The 23,826-nt window shown below is 52.0% G+C and overlaps 1 protein-coding gene across 1 annotated transcript in view; it reads right to left on the reverse strand.

Moving 5' to 3' along the window:
* Positions 1-1,291: 1,291 nt before the first annotated feature.
* fndc3ba (fibronectin type III domain containing 3Ba) overlaps positions 1,292-23,826 on the reverse strand; it is a 65,530-nt gene continuing 42,995 nt past the window's right edge. Inside the window, exons 18-21 of the mRNA XM_078410555.1 lie at positions 21,866-22,087; positions 20,785-20,951; positions 18,894-19,021; positions 1,292-10,134 (exon numbers count right to left, since the gene is read on the reverse strand). Coding sequence (XP_078266681.1) covers positions 9,823-10,134; positions 18,894-19,021; positions 20,785-20,951; positions 21,866-22,087 — 829 coding nt within the window. The 3' untranslated portion in view covers positions 1,292-9,822. The remainder of the gene's footprint in view (positions 10,135-18,893; positions 19,022-20,784; positions 20,952-21,865; positions 22,088-23,826) is intronic.

Below are 23,826 nucleotides of genomic sequence, written 5' to 3' on the forward strand. Positions count from 1 at the left end.
CCCACCTGCCTGCGTTTGGCCCATATCCCTAAACCTATATTACCCATGTACCTGTCTGTAGCGTGTTGTTTGGTTTAGAGATACAGCACGGAAACAGGCTCTTCGGCCCACCGGGTCCGCGCCGACCAGCGATCACCCGTTCACACTAATTCCATGTTATCCCAATTTCACATCCACTCCCTACATACTCGGGGCAATTCCCAGGGCCGATTAACCTGCAAACCCGCACGTCTTTGGGATATGGGGGGAAACCAGACATCTGGACGAAACAGGGAGAATGTACAAACTGCACACACAGACAGCACCCGAGGTCAGGATCGAACCCGGGACTCTGGCGCTGCAAGGTAGCGGCTCTACCAGCTGCATCTCCCTTTCTACAGACAGCATGTGCTGCAGCTGCTATGCGCTGGGTGGGGAAGGGAAGAGATGCTCAGGGCATTGATGGGCCCCAATGATTAGAAAGTCATTTGATTCACAAAGGCATCAAAGATTACGGGGGAAGGCAGGAGAATGGGGTTGAGAGGGAAAGAAAGACCAGCCATGACTGAATGGAGTTGACTCGATGGGCTGAATGGCCTAAATTTGCTCCTATATTTTACGGACATGTGTCCAGGAGAATTGATATGACTAGTCACCATGATCACAATTATGTGTGGCCTTTGTGTGTCTTCACATCTCCTGCAATGTGACCATCGGCAAACATTAAACTTGAGAATAGTCCGTGTAAAGGAGAAGATAATGTTTTATGCTCAAAAGCTGTAAACCTTGGCTGAGATTAAGTAGCCACAGTGAAACCGAATGCTGCCTGGATTGGTGGGTATTAGCTACAGCGATAGATTGGACAGACTTAGATCGTGTTCTCTGCAACGTCGGAGGTTGCGGGGAGACTTGATAGAGGTATATAAAATTACGAGAGGCACAGATAGGGTAGACAGTCGGAACCTTTCTCCCAGAGTGGAAATGTCCAACACTAGAGGGCATTGCTATAAGGTGGGAGGGGGAAAGTTTAATGGGGATGTGCAGGGTGTTTTTCTACACAGTGGTGGGTGCCAATAACGTCTTGCCAGGGGGGGGGGGGGGGTGCGGGCAGACTGATACGATGTGGCGTTTAAGAGGCTTTTGGATAAACGCATGGAAGTGCAGAAAATAGAGGGATATGGATCATGCATAGGCAGATGAGACCAGTTCAGCTCAGCATAAACATTGTGGACCGGAGAGTCTGTTGCTGTGCTGTCCCCATGTTCTATGTAACATGTTAATACAGTCAAACAAGGGTCGATGTAATACCAGAAAGAATTAAAACATTTATTTGGGCATAAATATATTACATATATACGCTACAGATAAGGTTTAGTCTTACATACATAGGGTAGTATTTGCAAAATCTATACATTAAAATTGATACGAAAGTTTTATATAATGCTTATGAAATAATCTAAAATTTACAATACAAATGCTTATGATTTCATTTCTATTTACCATTTTAATGAAAAGCTTGGAATGTACGATCAACACTTGAGGTAAGAAGAGAGGCATTTTACTTGTCAGAGTCCAGGTTATTTTTTGAGGAGAGGCCATGCCAGAGGGAGGGTGGATGGGAAGAAAATTGGGTTCTCAAAGTAGAAGGAGGGGGTGGGATGGAATGTCAGACAGCTGGGTCTGGATGGGGAGGGGAGGTGGGATGGTTAGGGAGAGGGAGGATAAGTTTGAGCATCCATGCTGTGTGATGCCAGGAGTGGAGGTTTTGGTGCTGAGGGAATCTTCCTCAGCATCTCGACAACAATTAAACAATATTAGGAAGGGATTTGTCTGAAAAGTACTTCTCCTTGCCATTTCATCGGCCGTGCGAACCGAAGGTCTGGCCGCAGGGAAATCAGACATGTGCGTTTACACCTGGTATCACACGTCACTAACTCTGGAATCAAATCAAGGCAGGTAGAGCAGGGATGAAATCCGAGGCAGATTTGTAGTGTTGAGTTTTGCTATGCCGTTTGGTAGAAGCAAGCTTTTTGTCATAATAAGAGAACAAAGAAAAGTTCTAAGAGTCCATTTAAAAATAAAAACCCCATCTTATGTTCATTTGGAGGCTATGATGCCGAGGATATGAGGGACCTCAAAGACTATTAAAAGCAAGATTCACATAACACAAATAACAATTTAAACTTTTTTTAAAAAGTTAAAGCAGTCAAGCCTGATGCTTTGGTAATAGATGATTATCCTTAATTCAAATTTAAAAAAATTGCTGAAATGCAACTATGTGTTGTGACTGCTTTTATCAAGCACAGTATCCGTAAATAATGGAAAGGACAGCGAGAAATTAACTATAAGTCACGTCTAATATTCTGCTACATCAGCTGAGGTGCGGAATCACCTACGGCGATTTTGGGGGGGTGGGGGGGGAGAGGAGATCGAGAGGGAACTGACGTTAAAGGGAGAGACAAAACCTCGGCGATACCTTTGGCTTCCCCCCACCCCCTTGACCCCACCTTGGTTGGGCCCTTGCAGAGAGTGTGTGTCGATGTATATCGATGATCTGTGCAGCTTTGGACAGGAGGTGATACCCTCCCTACTCACCCCCCCCCCCCTCCCCCCCCAACAAACACATGCAAAATAAAATGATATGGTTGTAAGGCCGGTTATGTGTAAACAATTCATTCAGGAATAATGTATTTGGTGATCCTTACACGCACACACACACATACACACATATACAAAGACACAGAAACACACGTGTGCGCACACACTAACTTGGGATAGAAAATAAAACGTCTCTGCATTTGAGATCCAAAGCCTAACATAACTAACACCGAGTGACACCTACGGCAAGTGTCTTGTAAAGTTGGAACAAACGAAAGACATGAACACAAAACAAAATAAACATTAATGCGACTCAAGAGGAAATTAAATGAGTACATAAGCATACTTACAATAAATAATAGGATTGCACTGTAATTGGCTTTTTTTTTCATTTAAAGTACTGAATGCAATAAAAAGTATAAATAAGAAATGAACTGAATGCTGGAATCCTTCCCCCAGTCTCGGGGTTGGCTGGGGGGGGGGTCGTGGAGGGGAGGTGCAGTATTCAGAGTGCGGGCTCCAATTTTGCGGCCTCTCTCTGTTTTTTGGTTTTCACCCCCAAAACTATCTGAAAAATGTGTCCACGGTGGAAGGTTGCCTCTCACCACTCCTGCAGGCTGCGATTGATTGAAAGATACTGCATGAAAACAGGCCCTTCAGCCCACCGAGTCCATGCCGACCTTCAATCACTCATTCACACTAGTTCAATGTTAACCCACTTTCTCATCCACTCCCAGCACACTGGGGGCAATTTACAGAGGGCCAATTAACCTCCAAACCCACACCTCCTTTGGGATGCGGTTGGAAGCCAGAGCACCCGGAGGAAACCCACGCGGCCACAGGGAGAACGTGCAAACTCCCCGCACACTCAGACAGTACCCAAGGTCAGTATCGAACCCGTGTGTCCCTGGTGCAGCGAGCTAGCGGCTCTACCTGCTGCGCCACTGTGCTGCCAACACAGAATGTTGATCCCTCCCCCACACCATAGCTCTGACTTGGAATCCAGCTTTGTGTCATAACCAGGGAAAGGTGATGTGACGGATGGGACCAGGTTCTTGTATGATTTTACCAGGTCGTATGCAAAGACAAAGATTTTCACTGTACCGAGGCACGTATTATTGAATCAGGGATGGAGATGTCATGTGGAATCAACCCATCCACTCCCAGGCTTTCAGGTCTTTGTCATTAAAAGCTTGCCTCCCATCCCCATGCCTCTTCTTAAGTCCACACATGGTAGGAACGCGATGTAGGGTCCAATGAAGGGGTTAGGGAGAGGCAGGGGGATAAGGGAATAGAGAGTGAGATACACATTTAGAGAGAGAGAAAAGATAAAGAGTCAGACAAATGAAGGAAGAGAGACAAAGAGATAGATAGATAGATAGATAGATAGATAGATAGATAGATAGATAGATAGATAGATAGATAGATAGATAGATAGATAGATAGATAGATAGATAGATAGACAGATAGATAGATAGATAGATAGATAGATAGATAGATAGATAGATAGATAGATAGATAGATAGATAGATAGATAGATAGATAGAGCGAGAAAAAACGGTAGAATTAGACTGATGAAAACAGCCATCTCAAAGGAGCAAGAGAGAGAGAGATGAGCAGAGAGAATCATACGCAAAGAAAGACCGTATGGCTACTTTAGTTCAGTCGGAACAATACATGTTGAGAGAATGCCAGTGGTTCTGCTTTGGCTAAGGATGATCTTGTGGCGATGGTATTGGCGATTTCTCTCCAGTGTTTTCACAAAATGCTGGAGTAACTCAGCGGGTCAGGCAGCATCTCTGGAGAGAGGGAATGGGTGACATTTTGGGTCGAGACCCTTCCTCAGACCTTCGATTTGTACCAGCATCTGCAGTTATTTTCCTACACATCTCTCCAGTGTTTTGAACGGTAATGGTAGTCTAAGTCTCAGACAGGTCCAGGAGTGTAGGGATGACTGCTGAGAGGTAGACAATCAGTCTGTGCCTTGATCGTCAGCACTCTGTAGTTTTAGGGAAACAGGCCCTTTGGCCCACCGAGTCCATGCCGACCATCGACCCATTCACACTAGGTCTATGTTATCCCACTTTCTCATCCACTCCCTACACACAAGGGGCAATTTACAGAGGGCCAATTAACCTACAAACTCACACATCTATGGGATGTGGAAGGAAACCGGAGCACCCAGAGAAAACCCATGTGGCCACAGGGAGAACATACAAGCTCTGTACAGACAGCACCTGTAGTCAGGATTGAACCCGAGTCTCTGGTGCTGTGAGGCAGCAACTCTACTGCTGCGCCACCATGCTACCCTTCAATGACACATGTTGGCAGGTCAGGATTGTTTGTGACAGAGAGACTTGATGGGAACCTGCTGGTAGTGGTGTTCCCAGGTGCCCTTTGCCCTGATCTTTCTGGGTCCTTATAGCCTGTTGTGGACACTGGACTTTGTCTCTGGCTACAATGTGCTACATTGCTGAGAAATATATTCGACACTCTTTGCTCTAGCTATGGTACTTGACTTTAGCTTGGTTGCATTTACTGTATGTATAGCATTATCTGATCTGCTTGGACAGCATGCAAAACAAAGCTTTTCACTGTACCTCAGTACACGTGACAACAATAAACCTAAACCTAACTGCAGTGTAGAAACAAAGAACTGCAGATGCTGGTTTACCAAAAAGCCACAAAGTGCTGGAGTAACTCAGCGGGTCAGGCAGCATCTCTGGAGAATGTGAATAGTCAGGTGTAGCACCTTTGATGAAGAAGGGTCCTGATCCAAAACATTACCTGTCCATTTTCCGCAGAGATGCTGCCTGACCGCTGAGTTAGTAAGGGTGTTTCTTGATCAGTTGGGAAGTCGGGCGTTATGGGGAGAAGGCAGAAGAATGGCATTGAGAGGGAAAGATAGATCAGCCATGATTGAATAGCGGAGTGGACTAAATGTGTCGAGTGGCCTAATTTTGCTCCTATGACTTATGAACTTACTCCAGCACTTTGTGCGAACTGCATTGTGTTTTACGGATGGTGCAGGCTGGAGCCACTGTGCATCGGAGAGAGGGAGGGAAGGGTCAGGGAGGTGGACGGGCCAAGGATCGGAGACCTGGACTAAAGATCTATCAGATGGAGTGAGCATGGGGCTCAGTCCGTTCTCTGTGACCGTACCTGGTGGAGAGGTAGGATGTGGACGGTCCCATTATGGCACAAGATGCCTGGGGTGGTGGGGAATGGAATGACTGTCTCACCTTGGTGGCTGATGGTACAAGGCTTTACGTGGCAGGAGAGGGCATTCACTGAAGAGTTACTTCAATTGCAAGTCATGGCCATTGTTCACTCTGCCCCGCACCAGACCACAGCACGCAAGGGTTTCAATGGCGGAAGGTAGTACCAGGAAGCAAATACCACAGCAGATGAGGAACTGGAGCCAACAACAACTGCCTGCATTTATCTAGCACCTTGGATGAGGCACAGGTCTAACAGGAATCTTCAGGGGACAAGCATTTGCCACCATTCAGCAGTACCATTGTCTCGAGGAGGTTCGGTTTCAATGGCTCGAGAGTCTGGTGAGAGGAGGGGTGGGAATTCTTCAAGTGGGTAGTGATGGTAGGAACAGTCACAGTCCTGAGCGACCTTCTCCTATATCCTCTGCACCATCTTGTGGCCGCTCTGGGTGAGGTAATTAGCTGCCAGATCTTCAGGGGTTCTAGACTGAGGTGAGGCGGGGGTTGGTGCTTACAACTTTAGACTCTGCCCGCACGGATGTCCGACAGACGGTGGTCCCGTCACCATTGCTCTCGTCCCGATATAGTGGGTGACTACAACAAGTTAGGACAGGCTGAACCAAGGTCTTAAATGCCAAAAGACTATACACTGGTGTCTGACTTCTGCTACTACAACCCCCATTTCTCAGGGCCAACGTTGACCTATCAATGGTCAGCGTGGACTTGGTGGGCCTGTTTCTAGGCATTAGTGGCTGTTGCTGTCATTGGGAGCTTGATTGGTGAGCGGGTGCTTGATATTTAGGATATTGGCCATTGATATGGACTACCAATCTCTCCCCTATGCCTCTGCTCACACTCGTTGGCCAATGTGAAGATCAGGCCTTCAGAATGTCGTGGGCTTGAGTCCCGCTTTAGAAACTTGCGCCCAAAAAATACTCTCAGTTGTTCACAGTTCAGTACTGAGGGAGCACCATGGTCAAGGTCCTGAATTTCAACCCAGGACCTGTCGCCTACCCTCAGGATCTACCCGACCACTCTGAAGAGATCCAGGGAGAACCTTCCCTTATTCCCATCCAATTTCTAAGGCTGGTCTGGAGCAGATCGAGCAGAAAGAAGATAAAAGTGCAAACAACGACAGACCTTAGGCCTGCGCTCTCTCGCGGTACGGTGTAGCTGGAACCTTTGGTTGGTGATGGACTCCATCCAGGGCACCTCCACAGCAACGGCTTTCCTCCACCAATCAGGGGGTAGTGCTGAGCCAAATGCATGCTGGGATACCCCTTTCCAAAAAGGCTGCCCGGGCCTATTCAATTCCACTCAAAGACTGCATTCAAAGGGCTGGCATTACTGCCTTACTAACTCGGATTTTGCTTTGGTTCATATAACAATTTTCAAGTATGCAAGGCCTTGGAGGCATCTGGGCCAAATATGGGCCAATGGGACCAGCTTAGATGGGGCATCTTGGTCAGCATGGACGAGTTGGGCTGAAGGGCCTGGTTCCATGCTGTATGACTGTAACTCTATTTCTCCTATGGGTTTCCAGCTCCACAATGTCTCCAGGCTGATCTTTCAAGATATTTCAGTCAAAGTACCGCACAGGTACTTCAGGCAAGAGTGCCGGGGGAGTTCATCGTCGGCTGCTGTTGGAGCCGAGGGGAATCGTGTGGAAGTCCAGTCTCCCCAGTATGGAGCTGACAGGATCCGGGTGTGGACACTGGATGTAGCTGGAGAAGACCACACCAATGCCAATCCCAACCCCCGCCATTGCCCCCTGTCCGTCCAGGAACCCCAGAGTTCCCTCAGCTCCTCAGACCTGCCTCAGACACCCACCTCCACCTGGGAGCTGGTCGGGTATCCCCGTGGATCGTAACGTTGGGGCAACGGGGGGAAGGGCAGGGGGACCTGGGGGTGCAGTGTGGACCCCTAGGGCAGCCTGCGTCTGGCGGGAAGGGGAGAGCACGAAACGGAGGGCAGGGGAGGGGGGGTGGGGAGTGGAGGGGCAGTGTGGACCCCTAGGGCAGCTTGCATCTGGCGGGAAGGGGAGAGCATGAAACGGAGGGCAGGGGAGGTGGGGAGTGGAGGGGCAGTGTGGACCCCTAGGCAGCCTGCGTCTGGGGGGGGGAAGGGGAGAGCAAGGAAATGAGGGGAGGGTCTGAGTGGAGGGGAAGTGTAGACCCCGAGGCAGCCAGCATCAGAGGGGGAAGGGGAGAGCACGATATGGAGGAGAGGGGAGGGGAGGCTGGCCGGCAGTGGGAGAGGTGAGTTTCCTCCTTACCAACACCCCCCCCCCCCCCACTCTCAATCTGCCACCCTCATTCAGAGGCAGTGTGGACACCTGGCAGTGGCTGGCTGGATCTCCAAAGGGTGGAGGTGGAGAACAATGGAGGTAGGGTGGGGAGATAGGGGTGGTGTGCATGGGAAGGGAGGGGTGGGGGGGTTACCTGGAAGGCGAGCAGTGCCAGGTTCCCAATTGGACAACGTGGCATTACGAGGCATGGTCGGCAAAAGACAGTTTGAAGCTCAAAGGCAGTAACCCACCCAACGCCTGGAGTGGGGTGGGGTGAAGTGGGGGCTTCACCATTTGGATCAATAGACAATAGGTGCAGGAGGAGGCCATTCGGCCCTTCCAGCCAGCACCGCCTTTCAATGTGATCATGGCTGATCATTCTCAATCAGAGCCCTGTTCCTGCCTTCTCCCCATACCCCCTCGTAGAGTTGAGATGACCATGGGTGAGTAGAGAAGGATGAGGTTGGGGTTCACAGAGAGAGAGCACCCCACATTCCTCCGACACCCCTCACCCACCCTCCTCCCCCTCAATCTCATCCGTCTCATCCCAACGGTTGCAACCACACTCAAAGTGGTTCCTCGCCTCTGTGGCAAAGTGAACACCATGTGGGTTTGGGGTGGTGGGACGGGCTGGGCACTGGCCATGGAGCAGCTCCAACTCCAAGGTGTGACGGAGTCCAAAGGGGAGATGTTGGAGAGACTGCCTCCCAACCACCATGGTGCCTCCACTGTCCACCGCCCTCCCAACCATCCCTCGACACCCTCCGACCCTTTCGTACAATGGCCCCAGCCTTTCCCTTCCGTGTAGAGATATTCAGGGTTAGTCCTTTCCTGTATGGACCTCCTCCCGATGTGGAGGTTTTACTCAAAAATATATATATATTTAATATATTTATATATATATATATATATATATATATCTATATATATATATATATATATATATGTGTACGTATAAAAAACACACAAAGGCCATACAAGTAGAGGCTGTGAGATTAACCGGTCACACTTTGCTCACGACCCTCATCTCACCAAAGGGGAGGGAGAGAGGGCCACCTTACGCCAGAGAGAGGTAGAATGAACCTAGATCTTACTCCAAAGAGGAGCAGAAGAGATCTCCACCTTACTCCAGAGAGGGGCAAATAGGACCTCTTCACCCAAGCGGAAGGCAGAGAGGAACCTGCACCGTACGCAAGTGAGGGGCAAAGGGGTCCCTCAATTTACCAACGAGAGGGGCAAAGTAGTCCTCCATTTTACCCCGGAGAGGAGCAAAGGGAATCTCCGTCTTTCCCCAAAGGAGGAAGAAGGGATCTGCACTTTGCCCAAGAGGGAAGGAGAGGGACTCCATCTTACCCCAGGGAGGGGCAAAGGGGTCCTTACTCCACGAGGAAGGCAGAGGAGAACCTCAGCTTACCCCATAGAGACGGGGCAGAGGGTTCAAGGCAGGGGGGCAACAAACAGTCTCGATGGGCCACTGTGGTCGGCACTGCATGCTCCTCAGCCCACTCTGGAGAAGGTTTGAGAGGAATGACTTTGGTGCCTGCACTGGGATTCGGCTGGAGGGAGGGAGGAAGATGAACGAAACGAAACAACAACAAAATCGATTAAAAAATTGGAAAATAAAAGGTCGATTAATAGCGAGTCAAGAAATGGAAGAGATAAATGAGTTGGGCTGGCACTAGTATCAGCTAAGTTTATACCTCAAGAATTGTGAGTGGGAGTTTTTGGATTGCTCCTCCGTCACTTTACGATGAAGTATTGTAGGATAAAAGCGATGAAGATGGATAGGCTGGCAAAGCCAGCCAGGATGAGAGCAGCAAACTGCTCGTCACTGGCCAGAACCCCGCGCATCTGAGCCGCTTCCACAGTCCGCAGCTCACTGGCAGGCGGGCTCTCCTTCCTCCGCAGTGTGAAGATGGCCGAGGGGCTAAAGGGTCCGGTCAGCTCGTGGGACATGTCCCGGCAGTGGCGGCAGCATGAGACGCGGAAACGGTAGTCTGTGTTGGCTTGGAGGCCAGAGATCTGGAATGATGTCTCCTCGCCCTTATACACCTTTGGGAAGCAACAGAGAGCGCGGTCAGCCCTGTGTCCATCACACACTAATCTCCCCACAGCCCTGTATCCACCCCGCACTAATCCCACTGCCCCGCTCTCTCCCCACAGCCCTGTATCAATCCCACACTAATCCCACTGCCCCGCTCTCTCCCCACAGCCCTGTATCAATCCCGCACTAATCCCACTGCCCCGCTCTCTCCCCACAGCCCTGTATCCACCCCGCACTAATCCCACTGCCCCGCTCCCTCCCCACAGCCCTGTATCCACCCCGCACTAATCCCACTGCCCCGCTCTCTCCCCACAGCCCTGTATCCACCCCGCACTAATCCCACTGCCCCGCTCCCTCCCCACAGCCCTGTATCCACCCCGCACTAATCCCACTGCCCCGCTCTCTCCCCACAGCCCTGTATCCACCCCGCACTAATCCCACTGCCCCGCTCCCTCCCCACAGCCCTGTATCCACCCCGCACTAATCCCACTGCCCCGCTCTCTCCCCACAGCCCTGTATCAATCCCGCACTAATCCCACTGCCCCGCTCCCTCCCCACAGCCCTGTATCCACCCCGCACTAATCCCACTGCCCCGCTCTCTCCCCACAGCCCTGTATCCACCCCGCACTAATCCCACTGCCCCGCTCCCTCCCCACAGCCCTGTATCCACCCCGCACTAATCCCACTGCCCCGCTCTCTCCCCACAGCCCTGTATCAATCCCGCACTAATCCCACTGCCCCACCCTCAATCCCACAGCCCTGTATCTACCCCGCACTAATCCCACTGCCCCGCTCCCTCCCCACAGCCCTGTATCCACCCCGCACTAATCCCACTGCCCCGCTCTCTCCCCACAGCCCTGTATCAATCCCGCACTAATCCCACTGCCCCGCTCCCTCCCCACAGCCCTGTATCCACCCCGCACTAATCCCACTGCCCCGCTCTCTCCCCACAGCCCTGTATCCACCCCGCACTAATCCCACTGCCCCGCTCCCTCCCCACAGCCCTGTATCAATCCCGCACTAATCCCACTGCCCCGCTCCCTCCCCACAGCCCTGTATCAATCCCGCACTAATCCCACTGCCCCGCTCCCTCCCCACAGCCCTGTATCCACCCCGCACTAATCCCACTGCCCCGCTCCCTCCCCACAGCCCTGTATCAATCCCGCACTAATCCCACTGCCCCGCTCCCTCCCCACAGCCCTGTATCCACCCCGCACTAACCCCACTGCCCCGCTCCCTCCCCACAGCCCTGTATCCACCCCGCACTAACGCCACTGCCCCACCCTCAATCCCACAGCCCTGTATCCACCCCGCACTAATCCCACTGCCCCGCTCTCTCCCCACAGCCCTGTATCCACCCCGCACTAATCCCACTGCCCCGCTCTCTCCCCACAGCCCTGTATCCACCCCGCACTAATCCCACTGCCCCGCTCCCTCCCCACAGCCCTGTATCCACCCCGCACTAATCCCACTGCCCCGCTCTCTCCCCACAGCCCTGTATCCACCCCGCACTAATCCCACTGCCCCGCTCTCTCCCCACAGCCCTGTATCCACCCCGCACTAATCCCACTGCCCCGCTCTCTCCCCACAGCCCTGTATCAATCCCACACTAACCCCACTGCCCCACCCTCAATCCCACAGCCCTTTATCCACCCCGCACTAATCCCACTGCCCCGCTCTCTCCCCACAGCCCTGTATCCACCCCGCACTAATCCCACTGCCCCGCTCCCTCCCCACAGCCCTGTATCAATCCCGCACTAATCCCACTGCCCCGCTCCCTCCCCACAGCCCTGTATCAATCCCACACTAACCCCACTGCCCCACCCTCAATCCCACAGCCCTGTATCCACCCCGCACTAATCCCACTGCCCCACTCTCAATCCCACAGCCCTGTATCAATCCCACACTAATCCCACTGCCCCGCTCTCTCCCCACAGCGCTGTAACAATCCCACACTAATCCCACTGCCCTGCTCTCTCCCCACAGCCCTGTATCAATCCCATACTAATCCCACTGCCCCACCCTCTCCCCACAGCCCTGTATCAATCCCGCACGAATCCCACTGCCCCGCTCTCTCCCCACAGTCCTGTATCAATCCCACACTAATCCCACTGCCCCGCTCTCTTCCCACAGCCCTGTATCAATCCCATACTAATCCCACTGCCCCACCCTCTCCCCACAGCCCTGTATCAATCCCACACTAATCCCACTGCCCCACTCTCTCCCAACCGTCCTGTATCAATCTCACACTAATCCCACTGCCCCGCTCACTAAGCCATTAGATTTGTACAATTACTAAATCGTTTCTTGAGTATATTGAAGCTCTCATCAAGATTAAGGAGGCATATGTCAGAGGTAGGCGGTTGGGATCAAATAAATTCCTGGACAATATGATGGACAGAGGAGAAGGATGTAGTGACCAGACCTCCTATCCACCTCATTAGAGACCCTTGGACCGTCTTTAATCAGACATTACCAGACTTAATCATGCACTAAACATTATTCCCTTTGTTCTGTATTTGCACACTGTGGACGGCTTGTTCTCATTTATAGTCTTTCCGCTGACTGGTTAGCACACAACAAAAGCTTTGCACTGTACCTCGGTACACACGACAATAAACTAACCAAAGCTCTTAGGAGTTAAACAAGTAGAGGACATGAGATCATAAGGTCATCAGTGATAGTAGTAGAATTAGGCTAGTCGACCCATCAAGTCTACTCCGACATTCAATTATGGCTGATCTATCTCTCCCTCTTAACCCCATTCTCCTACCTTCTCCCCATAACCTCTGACACATGTACTAATCAAAAATCTATCTCTGCCTTAAAAATATCCACTGTCTGGGCCTCTAAAGCCTTGTGTGGCAAAGAATTCCACAGATTCACTACCTTCTGACTAAAGAAATTTCTCCTCAACTCCTTCCTAAAAGAACGTCCCTTAATTCTGAGGCTATGACCTAGAGCGTCCTAGACGCTCCCACTAGTGGAAACATCCACTCCACATCCACTCTATCCAAGCCTTTCACTGTTCTGTATGTTTCAATGAGGTCCCCTCTCATTCTTCTAAACTCCAGCGAATACAGGCCCAGTGCCAACAAACACTCATGGAAGGTCAACCTACTCATTCCCGGGATCATTCATGTAAACCTCCTCTGGACCCTCTCCAGAGACACACATCCTTCCTCAGATATGGTGCCCAAAATTGCTCACAATATTCCAAATGCAGCCTTATCAGCGCCTTATCGAGCCTCAGCATTACATCCCTGTTTTCGTATACAAGCCCTCTGTGAAATAAATGCTAGCATTGAGTTTGTTTTCCTTACTACCGATAGATATCTTTGGCAGACAAGGGAAATTCTAATAGATTCTCCAAAACAACCTTTGCAAAGGAGTAACTCAGGAGAGATGTGGGCTTCTTACAGACCTGTGTGGTTGGCAATGCATGATCCACGTGAGATGGGTGAGATCGTAAATGAAAAAGCCTTCTCTGGTCATGGAAGAGAGGGATTTCAGGTTCATGGAATAGTGAAGTCTTGAAACCTATCCAGAGTAGGACACACTGGCAATCATTAAGATGTGGAGAGGATGTTTCCACTAGTGGGAGAGTCTCGGACCTCTGAATAAAAGGACGTACCTTTAGAAAGGAGATGAGGAGGAATATCTTTCGTCGGAGGGTATGGTGAATCTGTGGAATTCATTGTTGCAGAGGGCAGTGGAGACCAAGTCATTGGGTATTTTTAAAGCGGGGGTTGACGGATTCTTGATTAGTGCAGGTGTCAGGGGTTATGGAGAGAAGGCAAGAGAATGGGGTTGAGAGGGAAAGATAGATCATCCATGAGGAAATGGTAGAGTAGACTACATGGGCTGAATGCCTAATTCTGCTCCGATGACTTGTGAACTTATGAATCAGTCGATTGGATCTGACCAAGTGTGTCCTAGGACACTGTGCGAAGCCAGGGAAGAAGTTTGGTGCCCCTGGTGCAGATAGTTGTATCAAAGTTAGTCATGGTTAAGATACCAGAAGGCTGGAGGGTGGCTAATGTTGCGCCTTTCTATAAGAAGAGCTACAAAGACCAGCCAGGGAACGAGTGGCCGGTGAGCCGAACATCACGGTGGGAAAGATATACACAAAGCGCTGGAGTAACTCAGCGGGTCAGGCAGCATCTCTGTAAAAGTAGGATGGGTAATGTTTCAGGTCGGGACCCTTCCTCAGACTGAAAGTAGGGGGTGGTGGGGAGGTGAAGAGCTGGAGGCAAGAAAAGACCAGGGCCGAATATGGCCGGCAACAAATGACCTCAGGCAGGGCAGTGCCTGGTAGAGTCCATTGTTGGTTAGAGAAGGTGTGATCTCAAGAGAAACAACGTGGAGAACTGTGGAACTGGTAAAATGACTAGGGTGGAGGTAAATGGCAAGGGGGTGGGGGGTGGAGGGGAGTGCGAGCTGTACTTAAAATGAGATAATTCAATGTTCATACTGTAGGGTTGTAAGCTACCCAAGCGAAATCTGAGGTACTGTTCCTTCAGTTTGTGTGTGGCCTCACTCTGGCAATGGAGAAGGCCCAGGACAGAAAGGTCAGTGAGGGAATGGGAAGGGCAGTGATAGGGTCCAACTGCATTTGGAAAAGCAAGGACTGATGAAGAAGTGTCAGCGTGGCTTAGTGCGTGGGAAGTCGCGTCCCATGGACTTGGTTGAGTTTTTGACGAGGTGATCAATAGGAATGATGATGGTAGGGCTATAGGCCTACATGGACTCTTGCAAGACTTTCATCAATGTCCTACATGATAGACTGATGTGGAAGGTTAGATCACATGGGATCCTGGATGTTTGAATTTAAGCCGAGAACTGAGATTTTTGAGTCCGTAGCTGAAATGGGTCTCGAACCCACAACTCCTTTAAGGTGGGGAGGGGTAGATTTAAAGGGAACCTGAGGGGCACCTATTTACACAAAGGGTGATAGGTGTATGGGACAAGGAGGTAGTTGAGGCAGGTACTATCACAATGTTTAAAAAACATTTGCAGGTACATGGATAGGATAGGTTGAGAAGGATATGGGGCAAACGCAGGCAAGTGGGAGCAGTGTCGATGGGGCATGTTGGTCGGCATGAGCAAATTGGGCCAAAGGGCCTGTTAATGAGCTGTATGACTATGGCTCGACGACCGACTGAAGAACTGATCTTCAAACCCCTGGACCAACACCAACAAGTGTCCATGACCGCAGTAGGACCAAGAATCTCCTTGGAACAGAGTCAATCATTGATCACACTCCGAGAACACACAAAAAAGCGAGATGTTTAAGTCTGAAAGGAATCATTTTGTACTCCATGTGTCACTGGCAATTTTCAGTCTGGGATTGAAATTGAAATGGAAAGAAGCATTAAAGTCATCCTGCAGGCATTTAATTTAAGGGATGAGTCAGTCTCATTGTCTGATCCACACACACTCATATTGTTCCTGTCAGAAAGACTTAAGTGATAACATCTCATTCTGTACCCTGTGCCTTCACAGTGCTGTGAAGTATGTTCACAACACGCCTGTAATTAAAGTCATCACCATTTGCCTACACTAGCCCAAAATAGTGCTTTCATAAACCATGGCAATTGTGTAAACAAACCGTGTAAACAATTGCACGGCATTACAGTGGCAGCAGAGGCTTTAGTTCCTTCCCTTGCCTCTTGTCCATGAAGCCATAGGAAGCCCAGAGGACCCAACTCCTTAGGAAAGGTGAGGAGAGATTGGTGGGCAGATGAAGAAAGACTGGATAGACTGGGCTTGTACTCGCTGGAATTTAGAAGACTGAGGGGGGATCTTATTGAAACATATAAAATTCTTAAGGGGTTGGAGAGGCTAGATGCGAGAAGATTGTTCCCGATGTTGGGGAAGTCCAGAACCAGGGGTCACAGCTTAAGGATAAGGGGGAAGTATTTTAGGACCGAGATGAGAAAACATTTCTTCACACAGAGAGTGGTGAGTCTGTGGGATTCTCTGCCGCAGAAGGTAGTTGAGGCCAGTTCATTGGCTATATTTAAGAGGGAGTTAGATGTGACCCTTATGGCTAAAGGGATCAGGGGGTATGGAGAGAAGGCAGGTACAGGTTACTGAGCTGGATGATCAGCCATGATCATATTGAATGGCGGTGCAGGCTCGAAGGGCCGAATGGCCTACTCCTGCACCTATTTTCTATGTTTCTATGGCCAACAGTAAACAATAGTAAAAGCACTTGCCCACACCAACACAAAGAAATAGATATTGGTGTGAGTAATATTTATTTCAAACAGAATCAGGCCCTTGTGAGTGGACTCATAGAGTGGTCCAGCACGGAAACAGGCCATTCAGCCCAACATGTCCATACTGATAAAGTTGGTTACCTGAGCTATTCCCATTTGTCTGCATCTGGTCCATATCCCTCTAAACCTTTCTTATCCATGCACCTGCCTTTTAAGCATTATAATTGTACCCGTCTCTAACACTTCTTCTGGCATTTCATTTCGCATAGCCACCATACTCTGTGCAAAACAGTTGCCCTTTTAAATTATTCCCCTCTCACCTTAAACCTCTGCCGTCTAGTTTAGTTTAATTTATCTTAGTTTAAAGATCCCACGAGGAGAAAGACCCTTTGGACCACCAAGTCCATGCCAACCAGCAATCACTCATTCACACTAGTTCTATCCGAGGGACAATTTGCAGAACCATTAAACTACAAATGTTCATTCAAGGGTGGTGACCCAGGAGATTCATCCTGGCTGGGACAAATGTGGCGATGAAGTGAGGAAATGCCTGGTACAGGAACAGGGACAAGACTGACCAAATTTGAACATTACGGGGACACAGTTCCCTGTTAGTGGCATCACAGTTAGACAGGGTGGTCGATGGGGCTTTGGCGACATTGCCCTTCATCAGTCAGGGTCTTGAGTATAGATGTTGGAACGACACATTACAGCTGCACAAAACATTGGTGAGGACACACTCAGAGTATTGTGTTCAGTTCTGGACACCCTGTTATGGGAAGGGCGTCGTTAAGATGGAAACAGCGCAGAGAAGATTTACGAGATGTTGCCAGGACTCAAGTGCCTGAGCTGCAGGGAGAGGTTGGGCAGGCTAGGACCTTGTTCCTTGGAGCCCAGGAGGATGAGGGGGTGATCTTATGGAGGTGTATAACGAGGGGAATAGATAGGGTGAATGCACAGAGTCTTTCACCCAGAGTAGGGGAATCAAGAACCAGAGGACGTAGGATTAAGGTGAGAGGACAAAGATTTAATAGGAACCCGAGCAGCAACTTTTTCACACAGAGGGTGGTGGGTGTATGGAACGAGCTGCCAGAGGAGGTAGTTGAGGCAGGTACAAGAACAACATTTAAAAGACTTGGACAGGTACATTGGCAGCTGGCGCGTTGGTGGATGTTCACTGAACCACCCCACCCTAAATCAACATCTCCCCTTACTATAACAACATCTCAAAGAAACTTGGACAGGTATCTGGATAGGAAAGGGATACAGGCCCAATGTGGACAAGTGGGTGGAGCTTAGATGGGACATCTTGGTTGGTACGGAGATGTTGGGCTGAAGGGCCAAATGCTGTATGACTAAGACTCTCCAGCTTAATAAAGGTGAGGCTTCCAGTATCAGCAAGGACGTTGCCGATTCAGGAGATTGGTTGGCTTGTGTTAGTTTTCGCATTCTGTCCTGTTGCAATCAATACCTGGAAACAACTAAACAGGCAACTCTCCCACCTCCCATCGCACCCCGGAGCCCACAAACCACTTCTTGACAGCCTTGAGCATGTTCTGCCCTCCTGTTGTTGTTTACTACCGGAGAGATTGGACGCAGCAAATGTCTTGTGTGGGCGCCGTCGCCATAGCGACGGACACAGCACGCTAAACCGGTTCCCTGCACACTGACTGATATGCAGCGAATGGAGGGATATGGGTCACGTGCAGGCAGAGGACATTCGTTTAACCTGGGATCATGTTCGGCACGGGCATTGTGGGCCAAAACGTCTGTTCTTGTGCTGTGCTTTCTTTCCCAACTCGAAACGCCACCGTAACCATGTTCTCCAGAGATGCTGCCAGACCCGTTGCGTTACTCAAGCTCTTTGTGTCTGTACTTTGTCTGTTTTGCATTGACTGATGGACAGATACAGCGTGGAAACAGGCCGTTCGGCCCGTCGAGTCCATGCCTCTCCCCCACACAGTCTGTCCCCACCACTCCGCACCCCTATCCGCCACATCATTCCACTGCCCCCCACTCCCCCCCTACACTGACCCCCACACTCGATCCCCTCCCCTACACTGCCCTCCAATGTCGCCCCCCCTCTTCCCCCCCACCTCGATCCCCTCCCCTACACTGCCCTCCAGTGTCGCCCCCCCTCTCCCCCCCCACTGACCCCCACCTCGATCCCCTCCCTTACACTGCCCTCCAGTGTCGCCCCCCCTCTTCCCCCCCACTGACCCCCACTCAACCCCCTCCCCTACACTGCCCTCCAGTGTCACCCCCCCTCTTCCCCCCCACTGACCCCCACACTCAACCCCCTCCCCTACACTGCCCTCCAGTGTCGCCCCCCCTCTCCCCCCCCACTGACCCCCACCTCGATCCCCTCCCTTACACTGCCCTCCAGTGTCGCCCCCCTCTTCCCCCCCACTGACCCCCACTCAACCCCCTCCCCTACACTGCCCTCCAGTGTCAACCCCCCTCCCCCCCCACTGACCCCCACACTCAACCCCTCCCCTACACTGCCCTCCAGTGTCCCCCCCCCACACCCCTCCCCCACTGACCTGCTTGTAGTCCAGCTCGCGTCCGACAGTGACCTGCAGGATGTAACCGATGGAGTCGCCCCTCATGGGTGGGATCGCCTCCCACGACACCTCGCATGTCCTTCCTTCCAGCTGCGTGACGCGGGGGGCTGCAACGCAACCGGGCAGAGGAGCAGTCAGACCCAGGTCTCCAGCAGCTTCCCGACCAAGCAGACCGAGAGCGGCGGGGGGTGGGCGAGGGGGAAGCGGGTGTCAGTGGGCAGAGGATGGCGGTCAGGCGGTGGGATGCCACCCTCCATGCCCGCGGAGCTCGAGTGGTCTCCACCCGGGACCCTCCGTCCACGTAAGCCTATCAGGTGCGGTGCAGCAGGTGGAGCCACTGCCTCACAATGCCAGAGACCCAGGAGTTTGTACATCCTCCCAGTGACCGCGTGGGTTTCCTCCGGGTGCTCCGGTTTCCTCCCCCATCCCAGAACCCGCCCACAGCACAGACATTTACACTTCACGCTGCCTCGGCAAGGCCACCAGCATAACCAGGGACCAGTCTCACCCCGGCCACTCCCTCTCCCCCTCTCTCCCATTCATTTTTTCCTTAACAAGGAGATTTTACTCCAATAATCACAGTTACAAAGTACTGGAAAGATCAAAACTGCCTGGCAGGTTGAAAAACATCAATCATTAGATTACAACATTATCATCCTTATCCATAACGCACTCGGACTTTATCGGACTTCAATGTTATATCTTTCACTAAATGTTGTACCCTTTATCCTGCATCTGTGCACTGTGCACGGCTTTGTTATATTCCTGTTCTGTCTCTCGTTTGACAACTCGGTACACGTGACAATAACAAACTACAGTAAACGAGACTGTTATGGACATCTAGGCTGTGCAGCCCCTGTCCTCTCACACCCCTTCATGGCCCCGCACGTCTCTGCCTGTCCCACGCCTCCGTTAACCCTTCATGGCCCCGCAGGTCTCAGCCTGTCCACTCCTCCGTTAACCCTTCATGGCCCCGCAGGTCTCTGCCTATCCACTCCTTCGTTAACCCTTCATGGCCCCGCATGTCTCAGCCTGTCCCACTCCTCCGTTAACCCTTCATGGCCCCGCACGTCTCAGCCTGTCCCACTCCTCCGTTAACCCTTCATGGCCCCGCACGCCTCAGCCTGTCCCACTCCTCCGTTAACCCTTCATGGCCCCGCACGCCTCTGCCTATCCACTCCTCCGTTAACCCTTCATGGCCCCGCAGGTCTCTGCCTGTCCACTCCTCCGTTAACCCTTCATGGCCCCGCACGTCTCTGCCTGTCCCACTCCTCCGTTAACCCTTCATGGCCCCGCACGTCTCAGCCTGTCCCACTCCTCCGTTAACCCTTCATGGCCCCGCACGTCTCTGCCTGTCCACTCCTCCGTTAACCCTTCATGGCCCCGCATGTCTCTGCCTGTCCACTCCTCCGTTAACCCTTCATGGGACCGCAGGTCTCTGCCTGTCCACTCCTCCGTTAACCCTTCTTGGCTCTCCCCACCAGGCTTTCCAGAAGATCATAAGATATAGGAGCAGAATTAGGCCATTCGGCCCATCGGGTCTGCCCTACCATTCAATCCTGGCTGATCTATCTTTCCCTCTCAACCCCATTCTCCCGCCTTCTTCCCGTAACCTTTCACGTTCTTACTAATCAAAAACCTGTCAATCTCCATTTTTGGAAATACCCATTGACTTGGCCTCCACCGCCGTCTGTGGCAATCAATTCCACAGATTGACCACCCCCTGGCTAAAGAAATCCCCCCTCTTCTCCTGTGTAAAGTTACGTCCTTTTATTCTGAGGCCGTGCCCTCTGGTCTTAGACTCTCCCATGGGCTTGGCCTCCACTGCCGTGTGTGGCCATGGACTGCACAGCCCGCCCCAGAGACTGACCTTTGACGGCGGGGGGCAGAGACTTGGTGGTGTTGAAGAGGTAAACCTCGGAGAACGCCCCCTCGCCAGCCTCGCTCAGCGCCTGGATGCAGAAACTGTAGCAGCTGGACTCCCTCAGCCGCTGCACCTTGTAGGTGTGGCTGGGCCCCCTGTAGACCGGGACAAACCTGCAGGAACAGAGCAGCAGCACAAAACCCCCGTTAACCTGCGGCCAAGTGCACTGCTGCAAGGCAGCTGTGGGGCGGGGGTGGGAGGGTGATGAGGGGGTGGGGAGGGAGGGGGTGGGAGGGTGATGAGGGGGTGGGGAGGGAGGGGGTGGGAGGGTGATGAGGGGGTGGGGAGGGAGAGGGTGGGGAGGGAGGGGGTGGGGAGGGAGAGGGTGGGGAGGGAGGGGGTGGGGGTGATTGTCGTGGGGGAGGGGTTGCTAGTGGGTGCTGGAGGAAAATGGGGAGATGGTGGGAGTGACGGGGTGGTTGAGGGGAGTGAGGGATTATTGGGGGGGGTCGGTGGTAGGGATGGGGGGTGAGGGTAATTGGGGGGTGTGGATAATGGGGGGGGAATGAGGAGAGTGGGGCTGAAGGGGCAGTGGAGATGTGGGTGGGGATTGAGGGGGTGAGGGGAGTGGGGGGTGGAGGTGGGATTGGTGGGTATGGGGGGGTGAGGGTGAGGGGAATGAGGGGCTAGTGGGCGGGTAGGAGTTAAGAGGGGAGGGTGGGAGGGAAGAGAGGGGGACGTTGTGAGGGGAGTGGTTAGGTGGGGTGGTGTGAGGATGGTGGGGGTGAGGGGGTGCTGGGTGTGAGGATGGTGGGGGTGAGGGGGTGCTGGGTGTGAGGATGGTGGGGGTGAGGGGGTGCTGGGTGTGAGGGTACTGGGTTTGGGGGTGTGTGAGGGGATAGGGAAGGGAAGGGGGTGAAGAGCTGGTGGGGTTGGGAATGAGGAGTGGTAGTGGTCGAGTGATTGGGGGGGGGGTGATGGGTGATTGGAGTGAGGGGGGGGGCAGAGTGAGGGGCTGGTGTGGGGGTCGAGGGGATGGGGGTGATGTACCCACCCCCCTTGCCCCTCTCCCCGGGGGGTCACTCACCTGCCGTTGGGCTCGGCCATCTGCAGGGTGTAGAGAGTGTCTGAGTCGGTGGTCAGAGTGACCTTGGTCCCTGCAGCCTCTCCCCACCGCAGCCGCAAGCTCTGTGGTCCTGAGGCGGTGCACTCGAGGCGGGGGGGCTCGGGGGGCAGCGGCTGAGTGGCGGTCTTCACCACCGGGCTGTAGGGTCCGGCCCCCATCCCATTCACCGCCTGGATCCTGATCCTACACAGGAACGAGGAAGATGCTCACACCACCTCACACTCCCCTCCACTGCACTCCCACCTCCCACCCACCCACCCTCCACCAGCATCGTTCCACCAGTTCCATCGCTCTCCGGCGATAGACACAAAGTGCTGGAGTAACTCAGCGTCACCTGGAGAAAAGGAACAGGTGACGTTTCGGGTCGGGACCCTTCTTCAGGCTGGGAATCAGGAGAGAGGGAAACTAGAGGCATGAAAAGGTTCAGAACAAATCAGAGCCGTCACCGATGACCACCGTCACCGATGGAGCCCACAAAGGTCCATTGTTGGCTGTGGGTGATAATGAAGGGATACAAACAGTTAAACTAGCAGGACGACGAGGGCAGGGGAGGGACGTGGAGAGAGGGGATGCAAGGACGATTGCTTCTCTTGAGATCACACCCTCCCTAGCCAACAATGGACCGACCAGGCACCGCCTTGCCTGAGGTCATTTGTGACCGGCCCTGATTTGTCCTGGCCTTTTCTCTTCACCCCCCACCTCCACTCCCATCTTTCAGTCTGAAGAAGAGACCCGACCCGAAACATCACCCATCATTTTTCTCCAGAGATGCTGCCTGAGTTACTCCAGCACTTTGTGTCTTTCTTTGGTATAAACCAGCATCTGCAGTTCTTTGTTTCTACTGTTATTACTTTCTTTACAGTTCATTCCATTCTTAACAGTCTTAAGTGTTTTTATATTACATTTTTACAGCAAGGTAAGGTAATTTTTTACATTACATTACATTTATACATCCCGCATCCCAAAGACATGCGGGTTGATAGGTTAATTGGTTAAAGGGTGGCACAGTGGCGCAACGGTAAAGCTGCTGCCTCACAGCGCCAGAGACCAGGGTTCGATCCAGACTATGTGTGCTGTCTGTACGGAGTTTGTACGTTCTCCCTGTGACCGCGTAGGCTTCCTCCGGGTGCTCTGGATTCCTCCCACATCCCAACGATTTGCAGGTTTGTAGGTTAATTGGCCCTCTGTAAATTGCCCCTAGTGTGTAGGGAGTGGATGAGAAAGCGGGATAACATAGAACTAGAGTGAACATGATCGATGGTTGGTTTGGACTCTGGTTTTCTTGCACAGAACTCCACACGGTCACAGGGATAACGTACAAACTCAGCACAGTCAACACCCGAGGTCAGGATCGAACCCGGGCCTCTGGCATTGTGAGGCAGCAGCTCTACCTGCTGCGCCTCTGTGACGCCACCAAACAATTGGAAGAAAAAGGTCCAGGTGTATATAGAGGATTAGCTGGAGAGCTGGTGCAGAGGCGATGGGCTGAATGGTCTCCTTTACATGAATCCATGGTGCCCCTCTGCTGGGGCTGCCTGACACCAGACTCTATGCTTGGATACACCAGAGATAACTTGGCCTCAACTCTCAATGTTTATTCAATCTGTGAACCGCTTCACCTTGTGGTGACAGGTGGCTCGGTTAATTGTAAGATGCACACTGTTGCATTCGATGCAGCAAACTCGCACACACATGCATATGCACACACATGTCACACAGACACACACGCAGATCACACACACACAGACACACACACACACACAGGCAGACAGATGCACACACATACAAACACACATTCTCAGCTGTTATCAGGCAACTGAACCATCCTATCACCAACGAGGGTGGTTCTGACCTCCCATCTACCTATCTTTAATCAGATTTTACCGGACTTTATCTTGCACTTAACGTTATTCCCTTTATCA

Source organism: Rhinoraja longicauda, chromosome 13 (genome assembly GCF_053455715.1).
Source record: "Rhinoraja longicauda isolate Sanriku21f chromosome 13, sRhiLon1.1, whole genome shotgun sequence".
Taxonomy (NCBI): Eukaryota; Metazoa; Chordata; class Chondrichthyes; order Rajiformes; family Arhynchobatidae; genus Rhinoraja; species Rhinoraja longicauda.